This window comes from Pristiophorus japonicus, chromosome 2 (assembly GCF_044704955.1).
Source record: "Pristiophorus japonicus isolate sPriJap1 chromosome 2, sPriJap1.hap1, whole genome shotgun sequence".
Lineage (NCBI taxonomy): Eukaryota > Metazoa > Chordata > Chondrichthyes > Pristiophoridae > Pristiophorus > Pristiophorus japonicus.
Genome location: NC_091978.1, coordinates 83,999,998 through 84,023,461, shown reverse-complemented (window position 1 = coordinate 84,023,461; position 23,464 = coordinate 83,999,998). Strand labels below are relative to the sequence as shown.

General features: G+C 44.6%; 1 protein-coding gene across 3 annotated transcripts in view; it reads left to right on the top strand.

Moving 5' to 3' along the window:
• The window catches only part of kiaa1328 (KIAA1328 ortholog), a 358,800-nt gene that overhangs the window by 271,184 nt on the left and 64,152 nt on the right, over positions 1-23,464 (top strand). For 2 of the 3 annotated variants that reach the window (XM_070868047.1, XM_070868042.1), the window contains one exon: positions 13,070-13,178. The exons of the other annotated variant lie outside the window; for it this stretch is intronic. In XM_070868047.1, coding sequence (XP_070724148.1) covers positions 13,070-13,178 — 109 coding nt within the window. The remainder of the gene's footprint in view (positions 1-13,069; positions 13,179-23,464) is intronic. 3 annotated transcript variants of the gene reach the window in all.

Below are 23,464 nucleotides of genomic sequence, written 5' to 3'. Positions count from 1 at the left end.
AAAGCCTACGAGCCATGTTTGCCATATACGGCCTACCTGATGTCCTTGTCAGCGACAATGGGCCTTGTTTCACCAGCGCTGACTTGAAGGAATTCATGACCCGCAATGAGATCAAGCACCTCACATCTGCCCCGTTCAAGTCCGCATCCAACGGCCAGGCAGAACGGGCAATTCAAACCATCAAGCAAAGCTTGAAATGCATGTCAAAAGGCTCCCTGCAGACCCGACTGTCCCAGGTCTTTCTCAGCTACCGCACCAGACCCCACTCGCTCACCGGGGTTTCCCTAGCCGAGCTGCTCATGAAAAGGGCGCTCAAAACAAGGCTCTCTCTTGTCCACCCTAATCTCCATGATCACGTCGAGGGCAGGCGGCATCAACAAAGCATGTACCATGATCGCGCAAACTTGTCATGCAATATTGAGGTCAATGACCCTGTGTTTGTACTCAATTATGGACATGGTCCCAAATGGCTTGCTGGCATGGTCATCGCCAAAGAAGGGAGTAGGGTGTTTTAGGTCAAATTGGCCAATGGACTAACGTGCAGAAAGCATTTGGACCAAACCAAATTGTGGTTCACTAACAGTTACGAGCAATCCGAAGAGGACACCACCAACTTCGACCCTCCAACACACACACACGAGTGGCAACCGACATCTCGGTTGACCACGAAGCCGAACTCACCATCCCCAGCAGCCTGACAAGGCCAGCTGCTCAGCAGCCCTGTGAAGAACCAACCAACTCACCCACACCTGCATTTGTACTGAGACAATCGACAAGGGAGTGAAAAGCACCAGATCATCTCACCCTGTAAATAAGTGTACTATTGACTTTATGAGGGAGTGATGTTATGTATTACACCACCACCAGAGGGCCTACCTTTTGGAGTCCCAAGGGATCCCAGCATCCCTTGGGAGCACTATATAAGCAGGCCTCCCACGATGTATCTGCACTCTGGAGTCTAATTAAAGGAGCTAATGTCAAACTTACTCATTGCATACAGTACTCAGTTTCATCCTTTGTTATGAGCATAGCAGTACTTATGTCCTTCTCAATTATTATGTTAAACCGTATCATATTGTAATGACTATTGCCGAGATATTCCCCTACTTTTGCTTCTCTTATCTGCTCTGTTTCATTCCCCATTACTAGATCCAATAACGAATGCTCCCTTGTTGGACTTCTTAGATATTGGGTTAGAAAGGAGTCCTGTACACATTGTAGGAACTCCATTCCCTTATCCCTGGTCAATTAATTTCGGGGTAGTTGAAATCAACAATGATGATTATTCTCTGTCTTTTATTCATTTCCCTAATTTTGTTTGCATATTTCTTTCTCCAACTCCCTTCCACTATTAGGCGGTCTGTTGACTACCCCTATTAGTGTGATTGATCTTTTATTATCTTTTTTCTCTATCCACATGGATTCTACTTCTGTCTTACTGATAGCTGTGTCACTGTTTTTCTACTGCCATTATGTTATCTCTAATAAGTACAGCTACTCCACCTCCTTTTACCCCCTCTATCTTTTCTAAATAGGTTGTACCTTGCAATGTTTACGGGTGACTCCCTAGCTCACTGGTCTTTTAATTTCTAACAATTTAAACTTGCATAAAGTAAGTGAACTGTTAAAAAATTACCCCTTATTTAGTGGACACAGCTCCAGGTTCAAGGAAAGAAACTGTTCTGGCTTTGAGATTTGGAAGTATTGAATAGCACAAAGTATGCAGTGAGAAACATCCTTTTGGCCTATCAAATCTGTTCCTTCCGTAGACCTTATCATGAACTCTACCTCAACTACTTAATCGCCTGAGAAAAAACCTCTGCAAAAATAGTCCCTGATTACCAAACCTAAGGATGCAATAATTCTACTAATTAACTTTAGCATGCTGCTCTTCACAAATAATGCTCTCAGTTCAGTATCAGTAGCATACTTTGCATCCTATGGAATATTTGATCATCTCAGTCTTACATCTCTGTTTATCCCTATAACCTATAGTCTTGTCCGTAATCAGATGCTTATTTAGCTCTTTTTAGATTAATTTAATAGACATAACATTAATTGCTTTGGCTAGGTTGCTATTCCACATATCCATTATCCTTTAGGGAAAAAAATTCTATCACCTCAAATCTCCCTTCAGGCTCATTAATTTTGAATTGTATTCCCTAGTTCTGTGTACACAGTCCGTGAAAAATAGACTGCCACCTGTGCGTCTCAGCTTTATTAAGACATTGATCATACTTCCCCGCACCCAAAAAATAAATATTTTTCCAGTAGCAACAAATTGGCCAGCCTCGAGCACGTTGTTTCGGCGATATTTCACTTTCTTTGCTGGTAAAAGTGGCCAAAGTTAACGAATGGCAGTTTTGAAATATCGCTGAAAAGTGCATCGACCATGTGCAATGCCCCCAAAAAATGCACCGCTTAAAATTGGCCATTCGGGGAACCTGTACTCAGGATGATCTCTCTCCGCTCATCTGCCCTGACATTCCCACTCCTCCGCTATACCTGGGCCCTGCCGATGTTCCAGCCCACGCTCCAAACGGCCATCTGAGTTTTGATGACGTCACCCAGTCGCCCACCTCAAAGCCGTCGCACACTTGGAGTGGCTCGCGCTGGAAAGATGAACCACTGATGACTGAGAAGCAGCCTGTGGCTAGCTCCGTCCACTGCGCCACACAATCCAAGTTCCACAAAAACAATGACTATTGCACATCGAGTAGCAGCTGTGGGCAAGGATCGTGTCAGAAACAGCAGCCCACAGCCCACTTGCACAGAGAGGGGGAGCCATCACTTACCTGGCTGAGGGGTGCTGAAGATGGGCCCTACATTCATTGGTTGCTGAATGGCTGCTGGAAACCACGATGATTGAGGCAGAGAAGCGGCGAGAGATCGAGGCAGAAATGTGGCGGATGATCGGGACGGAGGAGCGGTGAGGGATCGTGGCTGAGATTCGGCGAGTGATCGCGGCGGATGTGCGGTGAGAGATCGTAGTGGAGGTGCAGCGAATGTTTGTGGCAGAGGAGCGGTGAGAGATCGTGGCGGAGGCGTGGCGAATGAGGTTACAGGACCCAGAAGAGCCGAGGGCCCAGGGGGAGCACGGACCTGCCCCCACACTGCGATTATGTATGCACACTAGGTCCGTGCAGCAGAGCAGGTCTGCAGTCGTCCTGGTTAACCCTTGCCACTGGATAAAGGCCTAGCTCTGTCAAGCCCGTGTGGTGGCTGATGTGCAATGGTCAACACACCTTAAAAAAAAATCCACGCATAGGCATCTTCCACCCCTTCATTGGAGTTCAGGACTGGAACATCGGGTCCTTCATTGAAACATCCATTCATTGTGAACTCATCCCTTTTTGGCGTGGAAGCAAGTCATCCTCGTTTGAGGGACTGCCGATGATGATGACTCGGGATGAAAAAAAACCTGCGTTGAAACCCCAGAAACAGCGGTAGGTATGAAGACCTACAAAAAAGGTAAGTTGAAGGTTTTATTAATTTTTTTTCAGCAATTCATTAGTGAATGTTTTCTGATTTTTTATTTTTGCAATTTTTGTGTGTGTTTTCTCTTCTCCCAGGGCCTGTATTTTTGGCGGTGATAGATCTCGGACTAAAGTTGGCAAAGACCACGGTTTCCACTGCGAATACTCGTACAACGCTGATTTTTAACCGACGGGCGCATTTTCTTTTGCCAATTTTACCCCCTTAAAAAATGTCAAAGTATTTCTTCCGTAAAATAACGGAAAAAACCCGATATCACCAAAAACTGAATTTCTAGTCCCAAGTCTCTTCATATTTAGTTCCAAGTCTTGGAAATGCCAGCTTGGCCCAGTGATAGCACTCTTGCCTCTTGATTTTGAAGTTTGTAGATTCAACACTCTTGGGATTTAAGCACATAATTGAGGCTGACACTTGACTACATTGCTGAGGGAGTGCTGCATTATCAGAGGTGCCATTTTCTGGATGAAAAGTTTAAATTGAAGCCCTGTCTGACTGTTCAGGTGGATGTAAAATATCCCGTTGAGCATTTAAAGAAGAGCGGGGGAGCTCCCCCAGTGTCCTAGCCAATATTTATTACGCAACCAAAACTTCCAAAAATAGATTAATTGGTCAAATTTCTGTTTGTGCATAAATTAGCTCTGGTATTTGTGTACAAAACAACAATGCCGACACCTCAAAAGACAATTTATTGGCTGTGAAATGGTTTGGGATGTCCAGAGGATGTTAAAAGTGCTACATAAAGGCATATTCTTTATTTTCTTTCTTGTTCCTGTCACTCTTTTAAGGAAAGCCCTTGAACATCTTGTCATGTTGGCTTGAGCAGTGGTGCAGCAGGGAGGGATTCAAATTCCTGGGGCATTGGGACCGGTTCTGGGGGAGGTGGGACCAGTACAAACCGGACGGTCTGCACCTGGGCAGGACCGGAACCAATGTCCTAGGGGGGGAGTGTTTGCTAGTGCTGTTGGGGAGGATTTAAACTAATATGGCAGGGGGATGGGAACCAATGCAGGGAGACAGAGGGAAACAAAAAGGAGGCAAAAACAAAAGACAGAAAGGAGATGAGGAAAAGTGGAGGGCAGAGAAACCCAAGGCAAAGAGCAAAAAGGGCCACTTTACAGCAAAATTCTAAAAGGACAAAGGGTGTTAAAAAAACAAGCCTGAAGGCTTTGTGTCTTAATGCAAGGAGTATCCGCAATAAGGTGGATGAATTAACTGTGCAAATAGATGTTAACAAATATGATGTGATTGGGATTACGGAGCCGTGGCTCCAGGATGATCAGGGCTGGGAACTCAACATCCAGGGGTATTCAACATTCAGGAAGGATAGAATAAAAGGAAAAGGAGGTGGGGTAGCATTGCTGGTTAAAGAGGAGATGAATGCAATAGTTAGGAAAGACATTAGCTTGGATGATGTGGAATCTATATGGGTAGAGCTGCAGAACACCAAAGGGCAAAAAACGTTAGTAGGAGTTGTGTACAGACCTCCAAACAGTAGTAGGGATGTTGGGGAGGGCATCAAACAGGAAATTAGGGGTGCATGCAATAAAGGTGTAGCAGTTATAATGGGTGACTTTAATATGCACATAGATTGGGCTAGCCAAACTGGAAGCAATACGGTGGAGGAGGATTTCCTGGAGTGCATAAGGGATGGTTTTCTAGACCAATATGTCGAGGAACCAACTAGAGGGGAGGCCATCTTAGACTGGGTGTTGTGTAATGAGAGAGGATTAATTAGCAATCTCATTGTGCGAGGCCCCTTGGGGAAGAGTGACCATAATATGGTGGAATTCTGCATTAGGATGGAGAATGAAACAGTTAATTCAGAGACCATGGTCCAGAACTTAAAGAAGGCTAACTTTGAAGGTATGAGGCGTGAATTGGCTAGGATAGATTGGCGAATGATACTGAGGGGGTTGACTGTGGATGGGCAATGGCAGACATTTAGAGACCGCTTGATGAATTACAACAATTGTACATTCCTGTCTGGCGTAAAAATAAAAAAGGGAAGGTGGCTCAACCGTGGCTATCAAGGGAAATCAGGGATAGTATTAAAGCCAAGGAAGTGGCATACAAATTGGCCAGAAATAGCAGCAAACCCGGGGATTGGGAGAAATTTAGAACTCAGCAGAGGAGGACAAAGGGTTTGATTAGGGCAGGGAAAATGGAGTACGAGAAGAAGCTTGCAGGGAACATTAAGGCGGATTGCAAAAGTTTCTATAGGTATGTAAAGAGAAAAAGGTTAGTAAAGACAAACGTAGGTCCCCTGCAGTCAGAATCAGGGGAAGTCATAACGGGGAACAAAGAAATGGCAGACCAATTGAACAAGTACTTTGGTTCGGTATTCACTAAGGAGGATACAAACAACCTTCCGGATATAAAAGGGGTCAGAGGGTCTAGTAAGGAGGGGGAACTGAGGGAAATCTTTATTAGTCGGGAAATTGTGTTGGGGAAATTGATGGGATTGAAGGCCGATAAATCCCCAGGACCTGATGGACTGCATCCCAGAGTACTTAAGGAGGTGGCCTTGGAAATAGCGGATGCATTGACAGTCATTTTCCAACATTCCATTGACTCTGGATCAGTTCCTATGGAGTGGAGGGTAGCCAATGTAACCCCACTTTTTAAAAAAGGAGGGAGAGAGAAAACAGGGAATTATAGACCGGTCAGCCTGACCTCAGTCGTGGGTAAAATGATGGAATCAATTATTAAGGATGTCATAGCAGCGCATTTGGAAAATGGTGACATGATAGGTCCAAGTCAGCATTGATTTGTGAAAGGGAAATCATGCTTGACAAATCTTCTGGAATTTTTTGAGGATGTTTCCAGTAAAGTGGACAAAGGAGAACCAGTTGATGTGGTATATTTGGACTTTCAGAAGGCTTTCGACAAGGTCCCACACAAGAGATTAATGTGCAAAGTTAAAGCACATGGGATTGGGGGTAGTGTGCTGACGTGGATTGAGAACTGGTTGTCAGACAGGAAGCAAAGAGTAGGAGTAAATGGGTACTTTTCAGAATGGCAGGCAATGACTAGTGGGGTGCCGCAAGGTTCTGTGCTGGGCCCCCAGCTGTTTACATTGTACATTAATGATTTAGACGAGGGGATTAAATGTAGTATCTCCAAATTTGCGGATGACACTAAGTTGGGTGGCAGTGTGAGCTGCAAGGAGGATGCTATGAGGCTGCAGAGTGACTTGGATAGGTTAGGTGAGTGGGCAAATGCATGGCAGATGAAGTATAATGTGGATGAATGTGAGGTTATCCACTTTGGTGGTAACAGCAGAGAGACAGACTATTATCTGAATGGTGACAGATTAGGAAAAGGGAAGGTGCAACGAGACCTGGGTGTCATGGTACATCAGTCATTGAAGGTTGACATGCAGGTACAGCAGGCGGTTAAGAAAGCAAATGGCATGTTGGCCTTCATAGCGAGGGGATTTGAGTACAGGGGCAGGGAGGTGTTGCTACAGTTGTACAGGGCCTTGGTGAGGCCACACCTGGAGTATTGTGTACAGTTTTGGTCTCCTAACTTGAGGAAGGACATTCTTGCTATTGAGGGAGTGCAGCGAAGATTCACCAGACTGATTCCCGGGATGGTGGGACTGACCTATCAAGAAAGACTGGATCAACTGGGCTTGTATTCACTGGAGTTCAGAAGAATGAGAGGGGTCTTCATGGAAACGTTTAAAATTCTGACGGGTTTAGACAGGTTAGATGCAGGAAGAATGTTCCCAATGTTGGGGAAGTCCAGAACCAGGGGTCACAGTCTGAGGATAAGGGGTAAGCCATTTAGGACCAAGATGAGGAGAAACTTCTTCACCCAGAGAGTGGTGAACCTGTGGAATTCTCTACCACAGAAAGTAGTTGAGGCCAATTCACTAAATATATTCAAAAGGGAGTTAGATGAAGTCCTTACTACTCGGGGGATCAAGGGTTATGGCGAGAAAGCAGGAATGGGGTACTGAAGTTTCATGTTCAGCCATGAACTCATTGAATGGCGGTGCAGGCTAGAAGGGCTGAATGGCCTGCTCCTGCACCTATTTTCTATGTTTCTATCTCCAAGCCTCTGCCCATATCTCCCTAAACTCCCGATTTAAATCTCTCCAATCAGGTTTCCTCCCCTCCCACAGTACCTTTTGACCTCTTTGCAGCCTTTGACTCAGTCAACCATAACATCCTTCTTCAGTGCCTCTCCTTCGTTGTCCAGCTTGGTAGGACTGTCCGGTCTTGGTTTCATTCTAATCTATCTATTTTAAACCAGAGCATCTCACACTGGCTTCTTTTCCTGACCCTGTACCATTACCTCTGGAGCACTTCAAGGGCCTTTGGCCCCTTCTATTCCTCATCTCCATGTTGCCCCTTGACAACATCATCCAAAACATATGGTTAGCTTCCACATATATGCTAATGACATACAGCTCTATCTTTCCACCTCCTTTCTTTGTACTTTCGGTCTGCTTTCCCAACATACAGTATTGGGTGAGCTGCAATTTCCTTCAGCTAAACATTGGAAAGACTTCCAACATACAGTATTGGGTGAGCTGCAATTTCCTTCAGCTAAACATTGGAAAGACCAAATCTTTCATATTCAGCACCCTTCACAAACTCTCTAACCTTGCCAATATCTCAGGCTGAACCAGACTGTACTTTGTTTCGGCATCCTATTCTACCCCAAGCTGCACTTCCAAACTCATATCCTCTCTATTACAAAGATAGCCTACTTTCAGCTCTGCCGCATTACCTGTCTCCATTCCTACATCAGTCCATCTACCGCTGAAATCTTCATCCATGCCTGGTCATCTCCAGACTCGGCTATTCGAATGTTCTCCAAGCTAACTTCCCATCTTTCATCCTCTGAAACTTCAGTTTATCCAAAACTCTGTTGTTGTATCCTATTCTGCATCAGTTAGAATCATAAATTGGCTACAGCACGGAAGAAGGCCATTCGGCCTGTCGAGCCCGTGCTGACTCTCGGCTAGTCCCACTTCCCTGTTCTATCCCCATAGCCTTGCAATTTGTTTTCCTTCAGATACTTATCCAATTCTCTTTTAAAAGATAACATTGAGTCTGCCTCCACCACCCTTTCCAGCAGTGCATTCCAGATCCTAACCACTCGCTGCGTAAACAAGATTTTTCTTACGTTGCCTTTGGTTCTTTTGCCAATCACCTTAAATCTGTGTCCTCTGGTTCTTGGCCCTTCCACCAATGGGAACAGTTCCTCTCTATCTATTCTGCCCAGACCCCTCATGATTTTGAACACATTATCAAATCTCTCAATCTTTTCTGCTCCGAGGAGAACAACCCCAGCTTCTGCAGTCTATCAACGTAACTGAAGTCCCTCATTCCTGGAATCATTCTCAGAAATCGTTTCAGCACCTTCTCTAAGTAAGGCCTTCACATCCTTCCTAAAGCGTGGTGCCCAGAATTGGACACAGTACTCCAAGTTGGGGCAGAACCAGTGTTTTATACATAATTTCCACACTATGTACTCTATTTATGAAACCCAGGATCCCGTAAGCCTTTTTAAACTGCTTTCTCAACCTGTCCTGCCAACTTCAATGATTTATGCACACATACCCTCCGGTATCTCTGTTCTTGCACCCCCTTTAGGATTATACCATTTAGTTTATATGTCCTTTCTTCATTCTTTCTACCAAAGCGCATCACTTTACATTTTTGCGTGTTAAATTTCATCTGCTACTTGTCTGCCCATTTCACCAGCCTGTCTATGTCTTCCTAAAGTCTATCACTCTCCTACTGTCTGTTCACTGTACTTCCAAGTTTTGTGTCATCTGCAAAATTTGAAATTGTGCCCTGTACACCCATGTCCAAGTCATTAATACATATTAAGAAAAGCAGTGGTCCTAGAACCGACCCCTGGGGAACATCACTGTATACTTTCCTCTAGTCCGAAAAACAATCGTTCACCACTACTGTCTGTTTCCTGTCACTTAGCCGATTTAGTATCCAGGCTGCCACTGTGCCTTTTATTCCATGGACTTCAGTTTTGCTGGCAAGCCTTTTATGTGGCACTTTGTCGAATGCCTTTTGGAAATCCATGTACACCACGTCAACCGCATTACCCTCATCATCTCTCTTTGTTATCTCATCAAAAAACTCAATCAATTTGGTTAAACACGATTGCCTTTAACAAATATGTGCTGGCTTTCCTTAATTAATCCGCCCCTATCCAAATGACTGTTAATTTTGTCCCTAATTATTGTTTCTAAAAGCTTCTCCACTACCGAGGTTAAACTGAACCGGTCTGTAGTTGCTGGGTTTATCTTTACACCCTTTTTGAACAATAGTGTAACATTTGCAATTCTCCAGTCCTCTGACACCACCCTCGTATCTATGTAGGATTGTAATATTATGGCCAGTACCTCTGCGATTTCCGCTCTCAATTCCCTCAGCATCCTTAGATGCATCCCATCTGCTCTAGGTGATTTATCTACTTTAATTACAGCCAGCCTTTCTAATATCTCTTTATCAATTTTTATCCTATCAAGAATCTCCACTACCTCCTCCTTCACTATGTTTATGGCAGCATCCTCTTTCTTGATGAAGACACATACAAAGTACTAATTTAATACCTCAGCCATACCCTCTGCCTCCATGCATAGGTCTCCTTTTTGGTCCCTAATCGACCCCACCCCTCCTCTTACTACCCTTTTACTCTGTATATGCCCATAGAAGACTTTTGGATTACCTTTTATATTGGCTGCCATTCTATTCTCATACCGTCTCTTTGTCACTCTTACTTGCTTTTTCACTGCTCCTCTGACCTTTCTATATATAGCCTGATTCTCGGATGTATTTGCAACCTGACATCTGTCATATGTGCTCTTTTTCTGCTTCATATTCTCTATCTGTTTCATCATCCAGGGAGGTCTGGCTTAAGTTGCCCTACCGTTCCCCTTCGTGGGAATGTACCTCAACTGTACCCGAACCATTTCCTCTTTAAAGGCAGCCCATTGTTCCACTACAGTATTGCCTGCCAATCTTTGATTCCAGTTTACCTGGGACAGATCCGTTCTCATCCCACTGAAATTGGCCTTCCCCCAGTTAAACATTTTGACTCTAGATTGCTCTGTGTCCTTTTCCATAGCTAATCTAAACCTTATGATACTATGATCACTGTTCCCTAAATATTCACCTACTGACACTTGATCCACTTTGCCCACCTCATTCCCCAGAATCCGATCCAGCAATGCCTCCTCCCTCGTCGGGCCGCAAACATACTGATTAAGAAAGTTCTCCTCAACACTCTTCAGAAATTCTTCCCCTCTCTGCCCTTTACATTATTACGATCCCAGTCTATATTAAGATAAGTTGATATCCCCCATTATTACTACCCTCTCGTTCTTGCACCTCTCTGTAATTTCTCTGCAAATTTGCTGCTCCATATCTTTCCCACGATTTGGTGGTCTATAGAATACACCTCTGTTATTTCTTAACTCTAGCCATATAAATTCTGTCCTTGACCCTCCAGGACATCTTCCCTCTCCAGCACTAACATTCTCCTTAACCAATAATGCCACACCACCTCCTATCTTTCCTTCCATATCTTTCCTGAACACCTTATAACCAGAATATTTAATACTCAATCCTGCCCTTTGAGCCAGGTCTCAGTTATTGTCACATCATATTCCCATGTCGCTATTTGTGCCTGTAGCTCACTTACTTTGTTTACTACGCTTTGTGTGTTCATACATTGTAAACCTTGTATTCTCTCTTCGTTGGACCCCACCTAATACCTTACTATTCCTTACTTTCATATTCTCAGCCTCTCTCAATCCCTTGAGCACTTCATTTCCCCTTTCTAATGCTACATCCTGCTGCCCATACCCCTGCCAAATTAGTTTAAACCCTCCCCAACAGCACTCGCAAACCTCCCCGCGAGTATATTGGTTCCGGCCCTGTTGAGATGCAACCCATCCGGCCTGTACAGGTCCCACATCCCCCAGAACTGTTTCCAATGCCCCGGAATCTGAAGCCCTCCCTCCTGCACCATCTGTCCAGCCACGCATTTATCTGCTCTATCCTCCTATTTCCATACTTACTTCCATGTGGCACCGTGAGAAATTTGAAGATTGCTACCTTTGAGGTCCTGCTTTTTAATTTCTTTCCGAGCTCCCTAAAATCTGCTGCAGGACCTCATCCCTCTTTCTACCAACATCGTCGGTACCAATATGGACCACTACTTCTGGCTGTTCACCCTCCCCCTTCAGAATGCTCTGCCATCACCCATCACCCATCACCAAGTTCTCACTCATCAGCTCTACCACGTACTCCGATACAGAACTTTCTATTCCTATTACTCTGGCCTTTTGTGTCATCTGTCATTTATGCCTCATGATCTGGAATTCCTTTCCTAAATATCTCCACCTCTCCGCCTGCGTTTCTTCCTTTAAGACCCTCCTTGAAACGTACGTTCGACCAAGCTTTTGGTCATCCCTCCTAATATCATCTTGTTTGGCTCAGCATTCATTCTTATTGATTATGCCTAAATTAAATGTAAGTTGTTATAATTAGCAGGATGATCCAATATTACATACCTGTGTTGGTCAGTAGGGGAAATTGCTCCGGATTGCCTATATCCTCACAACATTTCAGGGGAGAGCTTTGTAACCATAGTTTTCTACCCTATATATCTTCAATAATTTATTTTTCATTGTCACCATAAATTATGTTTGAACTGCTTCCACTAGTTAGTCTTTCACTTGTGTCTGATGTATTGGGTTGACTATTATTTTCATTACGGTATTACATTTTAAGCATGCTTTATCCTAAAATATGTGATTTATACCAGCTGTTTGATTGAAAATCAGTTATCACCAATGATTTAGGTACCTTTTTGGACCCCAGATTTGGCCAATATTTCTTTCAACTTTTGCCTATTTCCAGGAAAGTCAAATAAAAAGAGGCGTTTTGAATTAGTGTTCAGCTCGTCTAAAATGGTTGGTTGTTCCTTTACGATTAAGTCTTCTGATGCCTCATTCCTTGGCTACTCCCACAAGATGAAGCTAGCTAAAAAAATTGATAGTGAGCCATTTGTTTTGACCCATTGTCTGAATTGATCACCTTTTGTTCAGGTTGGTATGGATCCTGAAGACAAACTGAGCAGGCTTGTGTAAAGTGTGGGTACTACAAAGAAAAACTTTTTGGAGATCTCTTAGTTGGTCTACTAGGTCAGCTTCAAGGAAAGGACTAGGATAGATGATCTTAGAATCCATCTTTATTCTGTTCATTATTGTAGTAAAGCAATACTGGCCTAGTGCTGAGTCTAATGCATTTGGCAGAGTTTTCCTAATTGCACTGGAAGCATAACTTTCAGACATCACTTCACCCTAAGCTCATACACTTTCTTTAATGCCACTCACCAAGGAATACTGAGGGTAATTGTAATCAATACTTTAGTGTACAGATATTTTGAAATAATTAAGATTAAACTCCACACATAAATGGCTAGATAGGAAGAATAGCAGTAAGTACTTCAGGACTTCATTAAAAGGCACTGGTTAATTAAATTTAATATATGCTGTGCTCAATTAACTTCATGGCTTTTTACATAGGGACATCTCCACTTTCTAAAAAAGATGTGGCTACCTCCCCTGTGCCAGTATTCCAAAAGGATGAACGAGTCAACACGGCAACATCACCCATTTGGCCTGAATCATTGAGGTAGGTTGCTGGCGAATGTCCATTTTTAAATTTCTGTTTTCATGGAACTCCAACTTCCAACATGTGAGCAGTTGTGAAACAATAAGCCGAGTGGTTATGGTACTAGATGAGCAACCTAGAGGTCTTGAGTTTAAATCCCATGACAAGTTGGGAAATTAACTTCAATATAAACTGGTCATTTGTGGGCTGACACCAGAAATACATTACCTTGAAAGCTGCTGGAGTGTCACAAGAACCCACATGCTTCACTGATATCCTTCAAGGAAGGAACCTGCTATACTTACCTGCTCTGCCCTACATGTGACTCCACTTTCGCACAGCATCATTGACCCTTCATGCCTTCAAGGCAACTTGAGATGGGCAAGAAATATATTGCTTGTATTGTCCACATCCCAAGAACAAATAAAACTACAGTATTACATGTTTGGTTACTGTAGAATGCAATTTTTTTTTTTAAAACGCTGCTGTGGATTATATTTCTTCTTGATATGAACTGTGAAGAATTTTGTGTTTAAAACAAAGTCTTTATCCCTGATGTAACCTCCAAATAAAATAAAATAGAATAAAATACTTAAAGGTTTATTGTTTGGCTTCAAACAGAAAATTTAGCTAATAGCAAAATATAAGTAACAGAAAGGGTAGGTAAAGGCAATGCAGTGGATGTAAGATATTTGGATTTCCAAAAAGCCTTTGATAAGGTAGACGCATGACTACGGTCAGAATATGTGCAGTTGGGGACAAGTAACATAATGGATAGGAAGCTGGCTACAAAACAGAAAAAGGAGAGTATGGGTTAAAGGTAGTTACTTAGATTGGCAAAAGGTGGGAAGTGGTGTTCCACAAGGATCAGTGCTAGGACCACTGTTGTTTACCACTTACAAAAATGAATTGGGCTCCGGAATCAGAAGTACACTTTTAAAATTTGTGGATGATACCAAATTGGGGAGTGTAGTTATATAGAGGAAGACTGCGACAAAATACAGGAAGATATTCATAAACTTACAGAATGGGCGTGTAATTGACAAATGAACTTCAACATAGATAGGTGCGAGGTAGGACATTTTGGGAAGAAGAAGAAGGAAGCCACATATTCCTTGGAAAATAAGTGTCCAAATGAGGTAGAGGAACAAAGGGATCTGGGGGGTGGGGGGGAGGGGGGTTTACAGATACACAAATCACTTAAAGTAGTGATGCAGGTTAATAAGGCCACAAAAAAAGCAAACAAAGCACTCGGGTTCATTTCTAGAGGGCTAGAATTGGAAAGCAGATAAGTTATGTTGAACTAGTAGAGAACCTTGGTTAGACCACACTTGGAGTAGTTTGAGCAGTTCTGGTTTCTACATTATAAAAAGACGATAGAGGCACTGGAGAAGGTGCAAAAAAGATTTAGGGGAATGATACTAAAACTGAGAGGTTATATCTACCAGGAAAGGTTAAACAGGCTGGGGCTCTTTTCTCTAGAAAAAAAACTGAGAGGTGACCTGATAGAGGTCCTTTGGATTGACAGTGTAGACGGAGGGGTCACCAGAACTAGAGGTGATAAATACAAGATAGTTGCTAATAAATCCAATGGGGAATTCAGGAGAAACCTCTTGACCCAGTGAGTGGTTAGAATGTGGAACTTGCTACCACGCGATGTAGTTGAAGCGACCAGCATAGATACATTTAAGAGGAAGCTGGATAAACACATGAGGGAGAAAGAAATAGATGGGGTTACATGAAGAGAGGCGGAGGAGGCTCGTGTGGAGCATAAACAATGGCTTGGGCTGAATGGCCTGTTTCTGTGCTGTAAATAATTTGTAATACTTTGTAAGTTGCAGGTTTACTTTATGATTAGCAGTATTTTAATTTTTGATCGATTACAAGGTTGACATTATTAGGTCTAAAAATTCCAGTCTGAGTCAAGACATGCAGGGAAAGATTTCTGCTCAAGGGACTGGAAACTGTATTTTTACTAGACTGCACCTGTATTTTTAAGTCCTAACCACTTCATAGTGAAGGGGCTATTTTCCATCCATAGCCCCTGCACTAAGGAAGTACCGGGCTATTCCGGGAACTCTGCTATCAAAAGGTCTTGGCAAAACTCATGCCAAACGAGTGATGGTGTGAGTCCTACTAAGGCTTCAGACCTTGCAAGAAGTAAGATCATTGATCCTGTACAAGAGTTATGGCTTCTATTGGAGTTAATGATCCCTCAGAGCCATTTCTTCAGCCTGGGATGTGCCTCCAGGTGCTTCTGCTGGAGCAAACTGTGTGCTGCTCCCCATTCCATCCAACAGCTAAGGGCGGATGCTGCTTTTGTGCCCATGCCGGACATGCTAATGACTTTATACCCATAATTTAGGATTGTTTGACATCATTGACTGCAGGTGGCTGGAAGTCCTGCCCTGGCACGCTTCTGTCAGTGGAGGAGTGACCCCAGAGTTTTGGCCCTATTGTGCTATTTTATTTGAAGGATAATCTGCTTTTGTACAGTTTATTTAAGCACTTTAGAACAATATTGAAAATTATGTGTTGGAAGTGTTAAATTATGTGGATTAATCAAATGTATTTGTAGAATAATGGATATATAGGAGAGACAATGTGACATAGTCCAATCAAGAGAATCAGATGATGGCACAGATTCTGAGTAAATGTTGTCTGCTCTTCAAAATGACAACCTTGATATCTGTTACTAATGTGTTTATCTATAATATGCTGTTTTGATTGTATAGGGGAAGGGAGTTGGGTTTTTTTCCGGTCAGATTTGTGCCAGCAGCCACAGACATCTATTATCTGCATACTGCAGGGATAATTTTTTTAACCTTGCTTGCTGATGGGGCAAATCAGAATTCTAGGAGTGCACTGCCCATAGTTTTCTCACGATTAAAATGAATGGTCATGATTTTCCAACCAATGTGCGCTAAGGCTCTCTGCTAAAATTACTTCTGCTGTATCCTTGAGGACTAATCACATTATCACAAGCGGATTAATAATTGTGACATTACTGCAGATTTATTGACTTGCTTTCATTTACTGGTAAATTCTGATTTTAGTATATTATAATGGGTATATAGCTTTGATCAACATTCACCAATTTCTTTCCCGTTCAGTCATCTGAATGGCATGGTACCATATTGCAGACATGTTTTATCTGGACATTCATATCCTGCACTATCTTTGAATAAGCAATTACTGATTTCTCATAAGTGGCCATATTGGATTGCAGAAACAAATAGCTTGATGGTTACAAAGTGTTGTGATCTTTTTATTTGCATTGTTCAGTGCAATATATAACCAGTCACAGGTTCACACAAGTATCTTCCAGACGATTGGAGCAGCTTATGCTGGCTGATGAGGTTTCGTGGAGGGCAGTTTCTTATTTTCCGAGATGGACAGGATGGAAGCAGTAATGTAACCCTTATCCATGTCTTTATTACCTCTAGACTTGACTAGTACAACACATTCATGGCCGGCCTCCCTTGTTCTACCCTTCAAAACCTTGATGTAATCAAAAACTCATACCAAGTCCCACTCACCCATCTACCCTGTGCTCACTGACCTACACTGGCTCCCAGTTATGCAACGCCTTGATTTTAAAATTCTTATCCTTGTTTTCAAATCCCTTCATGGCCTCGTCCCTCCCTATCGGCTCAATTTTCCCCAGTGATTTGCGCCGTTTTTTTTGAGCAGGCTGCTCTTTTTGGCCTAAGTTGAAAAACCACAGTTTCCCCAATCGATTTGCACCAGTGTAACTCAGTTAGTTACGATTTTTTAAGTCGTTTTTTTTTTCAGTCAAAGGGGGCGTAACCAGCCACCTAGACCACTTCTGGCCATTTAGGGAAGTTTGGCCAGCTGAGAATTACTCCAGTTCTGATTAGGCCAGCGTATGTGGCTTCTCCAGAAAAACCTTCCCTAGAGTTAAGGAAAGCGACGCAGCAAATGCCCGGACAAGAGAGAGAGAGAGAGAGAGAGAGAGAGAGAACCGACCGACCGCCAGGCGGGATTGGAGGTAAGTTGCTGCTATGTGTTTTTCAATTCTTTTACTATGTTGGGAGCCGGCTGTATGCTTCACTTTTCAGCCTCAGCTCGCATTGTGTCCCTGATTCAGTTTGAATGCAAAATATCTTTTATTGGATATTTTACAATGCACTTCAACAACAGCAAAGAAAGGCTGCATCCATCCCTCGCCCACATCTCTGGGAAAGTGCATTTCCTCATAGAGTTGGTGATGGTGGTGGGGGGAGGGTTGGGGGCCCAGCTTGGGTCTCACCGATGGCTGGTGCGTGGACTGAAGTGGGAGTGGCATTTGAGTATCCAGCCTTTGTGCCCTTATTGCAGCAGCTAGTTCCTTCATGACATCTGCCATCGTTTGCATACCCTCTGCAATGCCCGCTCTCAGTTACCATCTCAGTGCTGATATTTCTCCCGACAGTGCCGCTACCTCATCATGCACCCCACTGATGGTCGCCATGAGTGATCTTGTCTCCTCACCCAATGACATAGCCTGATTAACATCTGATGAAGGCTGCATCTCAGGAGAGACTGGTCGGCTTCTCCTTCCCCTTGCCGTGGGTCTGCCTAGTGGCACCCCTCCACTGCGAGGCGCAGGCTGGGACGGTGGGGCACTGGGTGTTCCAACATATATTTCACCACCGCCACTGGGACCCGCAACCTCGGAAGGTGTGAAACCATGGAGCTCGTAGAGGTTTCTGGCAGTGTGATGCCCTGTACTATGGACTGATCCATATCACGATCAGCATTCTCCCGTGAACACATTTTCATGGACCCCTCCTCTCCCCACCCCCCTTGGTCTGGAGCGCACGCATCTGGATCTTCTGGTGGATCTTCAGGATGTACAGGATTGTCGTCGTCTTCTGCAAAATACAACAGAATAGTCAAATGGTTAGCAGCACAGGAGGGGGCAGGATGGGTGGTGTGAGTAGTCTCACACATAGCAGGTCAGTCAGCACGTTGATTTGAAGGGCGACGATGCATTTTAATGACTTACCCTCATCCTCGCGTGTGGGTCCAGCTTGTGCAGAGCTGATTCTTTTTCTGCAGGTGCGACTCAGCAAGGCAGTCACCCTCTGTTCCAGGGGTGATAGTTGGTGCAGATTCCTGTTGGGTGGGACATATACAAAATGGTCACATTTCCAATTGCAATTCCATTTAAAGATGAAGATATTACTTACACTCACTACTTGACCAACGTCCTGCCATTTCTTTTTGCACTGGCTTACAGATCTTGCGGTATTCACCCCGCGGAGTATTCTTCTGCAACTAGGTTTCCATCATCTTCTCATTTCTTTGGGTGGAACTTTTGTGGGACCACTCTTACTGATATCCAGCTCCAGCCATTTGTCCTCAATGACAGTGACTAGTTTCTCCACTTCCTCATGGAGGAAATTCTTTGTTCTTGTTGCACGCTCTTGTGTCATTGGTGTATTGGACTTACACTCAGGTAATCTAGAAAAATCACAGTTCTCATCTTTCTTCCACCTATGCAGCACTCCTTTCCACTTCCTCAGCCACCCAAAAATCACTATTCACACCTTACCTTTATATATGGTCCATTGCCAATGCTGCTGAGGCACTGAGGACGCTCTCCCTTTAATTAGCCGATTGCCAAGCTTCCTGCTCCAGTGCACATGCCGCTGAAACGCGCATTGCGCATGCGTGCACGCTAAAACGGACATGCGTCCCCCTGCTGGCACTCGAGATGCTGGGCCCAAGCCCTGCCGGCTGCGCTGAGCAAGCGCGGCCGAAGCTCCGCCCCCGCAGGCTCTGCAGCGCCACGCCACGGGACCAGAACGATGAAAGAGCGGCCAAATTAAGAGGTAAATTTTTGCCGCGTTTTTTGCCCCACAAAGTCAGTGTGCCACGGCTAACTACGCCGCTCTAGGCGCTGGGGAAATTTGGGCCCTTTATACTTTGTATTCTGGTTATAGAAGGTTTGCACATGTGTAGAGAATGGATAAGCATTGGCAGCATCTTGATCAATACACTCAACATCTGTGCAAGTCTTTCTTCTTTTGGTAGATGGATGGTGGAAGCAAACTGGCTTGACAATACTTTAAAAAAAAATTTTTTACCTACCGATGAGCACCAGATTGATTTAAAAAGAAGGGTGGTGTATTTTAAGATTAAACAGTAGCAATTTTGTAGTAGAATGTTTGTGAATTTCAATTACTTTGAATACAAGAACTTCTTGTTAATTAAAACATGGCAGGTACATTGGTAAAATTGTACGGCACTACCAGCTAAGAGCATGAACGCCTGTGTAAAGATAACTTGTGTTATATTTGTGGGGGTGATCATTGTTTCCATTCATGCTGCTTCAAAGGGTATGTTTGCAAGGGCTGTGGAACAATGGGACACCTCCAACGTATGTGCAGGCGAGCTGCAAACCCTGCTAATCCTGCAAACCACCATGTTGCAGAGGAGAACAGATCCACGGCGGATCACGATGAACTAGAGCGAGGAGGCAGAGGTATATGGGGTGCACACATTTACCAGAAAGTGTCCCCCGATAATGCTGAGGGTTGAATTAAATGGACTCCCGGTGTCAATGAAGTTGGACACAGGTGCAAGCCAGTCCATTATGAGCAAAAAGCCTTTCGATAAACTGTGGTGCAGCAAGGCCTCAAGGCCAGACCTGACTCCCATTAGCACTAAACTGAGAACTTATACAAAGGAACTGATTCCTGTAATCGGCAGTGCTACAGTAAAGGTCTCCTACGATGGAGTGGTGCACAAGCTACCACTCTGGGTGGTACCGGGAGATGTTCGGCAGGAGTTGGCTGGGAAAGATACGCTGGAACTGGGACGACATCCGAGCACTCGTCTGTTGATGACATTTTGTGTTCCGAGGTCTTAAACAAGTCACCCTCGCTGTTCGCACCAGGCATCGGGAAGTTCCAAGGAGCAAAAGTGCAGATCCATTTGATTTCGGGGGCGCGACCCATCCATCACAAGGCGAGAGCAGTACCGTACATGATAAGAGGGTGGAGATCGAGCTGGACCGGCTGCAACGAGACGGCATCATTTCGCCGATCGAATTCAACGAGTGGGCCAGTCCGATTGTCCCAGTCCTCAAGGGCGACGGCACCGTCAAGAGTCTGTGGTGATTACAAAGTAACTATCAAAATCGTTTCTCCCTGCAGGATCAATACCCACTACCAAAGGAAGACGACCTTTTTGCGACGCTGGACTTGACCTCGGCCTACATGACGCAGGAGCTGGAGGAAGCATCAACACGCACAAAGGTCTCTTCATTTACAACAGATGCCCGTTTGGGATTCGATCAGCCGTGGCGATATTCCAGAGAAACATGGAAAGCTTACTGAAGTTGGTCCCATGCACGGTGTCTTCCAGGACGACATCTTGGTTACAGGTCGGGACACAGTCGAGCATCTTCAGAACCTGCAGGAGGTTCTTAGTCGACTCAACCGCATAGGGCTCAGGTGAAAATGCTCGAAGTGCGTTTTCCTGGTGCCTGAAGTGGAGTTCCTGGGGAGAAGAATCGCGGCAGACGGCATCAGGCCCACCGATTCGAAGACGGAGGCAATCGAGAACGCACCAAGGCCACAGAACGTGATGGAGTTGCAGTCGTTTCTAGGACTCCTGAACTACTTTGGTAACTTCTTAACGGGTCACAGCATGCTGTTAAAACCACTGCACGCCTTACTGTGTAAAGGAGACAAATGGGTATGGGGTAAAAGCCAAGAAAATGCCTTTGTAAAAGTTAGAAAATTGTTATGCTCAAACAAATTGTTTGTGTTGTATGATCCATATAAGGATTTGGTACTAGCATGTGATGCATCGTCATACACGGTCGGGTGTGTATTGCAACAAGCTAATGAATCTGGAAAATTGCAACTGGTTGCTTATGCATCCAGAAGTCTATCTAAGGCTGAGAGAGCCGACAGCATGAATGAAAAAGAAGCGCTAGCTCAAATTTGAATTGGAAACTGACCATAAGCCACTGATATCCCTTTTTTCCAAAAGTAAGGGGATAAATACGAATGCATCGGCCCGCATCCAAGAGATGGGCGCTCACGTTGTCCGCATACAACTACGCCATCCGGTACAGGCTAGGCACAGAAAACTGTGCCAATGCTCTCAGTAGGCTGCCATTGCCCAGCACCCGTCACAGCCCAACAGATTAGAACCTGGACGAGCCAGGACCCCTTACTGGCCCTAGTAAAAAATTGTGTGCTTCACAGGAGCTGGTCCAGTGTCCCAGTGGAAATGCAGGAAGAGATAAAGCCGTACCAGCAGCGCAAAGATGAAATGACTATACAGGCAGACTGCCTTATGTGGGGTAATCGGGTAGTGGTCCCCAAGAAGGGCAGGGACACTTTCATCAGTGATCTCCACAGTACTCACCCAGGCTCATCTTGTAATGATGAAAACGATAGCCAGAGCCCACGTGTGGTGGCCCGGTATCGATGCGGACTTAGAGTCCTGCATGCACAAATGTAACACATGCTGGCAGTTAAGCAATGCACCCAGGGAGGCGCCACTAAGTTTATGGTCTTGGCCCTCCAAACTGCGGTCCAAGGTCCATGTCGACTATGCAGGTCCGGTTTTGAGTAAAATGTTCCTAGTGGTTGTAGATGCCTACTCCAAATGGATTGAATGTGAATAATGTGGCAAGCACATCCGCTGCCACCACTGAAAGCCTGCGGGCCATGTTTGCCACACACGGACTGCCTGATGTCCTTGTGAGCGACAACGAGCCATGTTTCACCAGTGCCGAATTCAAAGTGTACATGACCCGCAATGGGATCAAACATGCTGCATTTGCCCCGTTCAAGCCAGCATCGAATGGTCAGGCAGAGAGAACAGTGCAAACCATCAAGCAGAGCTTGACGAGGGTATCTGAAGGCTCACTGCAGACTTGCCTATCCCGATTCCAGCTTAGCTACCGCACAAGACCCCACTCGCTCACTGGGATTCCACCCGCTGAACTGCTCATGAAAAAGACACTTAAGACAAGGCTCTCGTTAGTCCACCCTGATCTACATGAACAGGTAGAGAGCAGGCGGCTTCAACAAAGTACATATCATGACAGCGCAAATGTGTCACGTGAAATTGAAATCAAAGATCCTGTATTTGTGTTGAACTATGGATAAGGTCCCAAGTGGCTTCCCGGCACTGTTTTTGCCAAAGAGGGAAGTAGGGTGTTTCGGGTCAAACTTTCAAATGGACTCATTCACCGAAAACACTTGGACCAAATCAAACTCAGATTCACGGACTATCCAGAGCAACCCACATTGGACCCTACCTTCTTTAACCCCCCCAACATACACACCAGTGGCAACCGACACCGCGGTTGACCACGAAGCAGAACCCATCACTGGCAGCAGGCCAGCAGGATTCACCACACCAGGCAGCCCAGCAAAGGCCAGCTGCACAGCAGCCCAGCAAGGGCCCAACAAACGATTCACCAAAACCAACATTTGCACCAAGATGATCAACCAGGGAAAGAAAGGCCCCAGATCGACTCACCTTGTAAATAGTTACACTGTTGACTTGGGGGAGGGGGGCGGGGGGAGGAGGAGTGTTATTATATATGTAACCCTGTAAATACCTTGTGTAGCCACCAGAGGGCTCATCCCCTGGAGTCCCAAGGGCTCCCACAATCCCTTGGGAGCACCTGTACTTAAAGAGGCCTCACAGGCTGGAGAGGCACTCTGAAGTTTTGCAATAAAAGACTACGGTCACACTTTACTTTGAGTTCACAATATCTAGTCAGACTCTTTATTCACACATAACAATTTGCACCAGCAATTCGGATATATGTTACCAGCACTTTATGAATGCAGCTTGCAAATCGCTGCTGTTATAAACAGCAGTTACTTAAAAGCCAGTCAATTCAAGTGGCTAGAACACCACATGGTGGCAAAGCATTTGAAAATGGGTAGTTCTAGGATAAGGAGAGAAAGGGAGAAAGGTACAATAAGGTGAGTAAGTGGCAGTTTTGCCACTTCAAGGGTATGAGCTGGACATAGAAACATAGAAACATAGAAAATAGGTGCAGGAGTAGGCCATTCGGCCCTTCTAGCCTGCACCGCCATTCAATGAGTTCATGGCTGAACATTCAACTTCAGTACCCCATTCCTGCTTTCTCGCCATACCCCTTGATCCCCCTAGTAGTAAGGACCTCATCTAACTCCTTTTTGAATATATTTAGTGAATTGGCCTCAACAACTTTCTGTGGTAGAGAATTCCACAGGTTCACCACTCTCTGGGTGAAGAAGTTCCTCCGCATCTCGGTCCTAAATGGCTTACCCCTTATC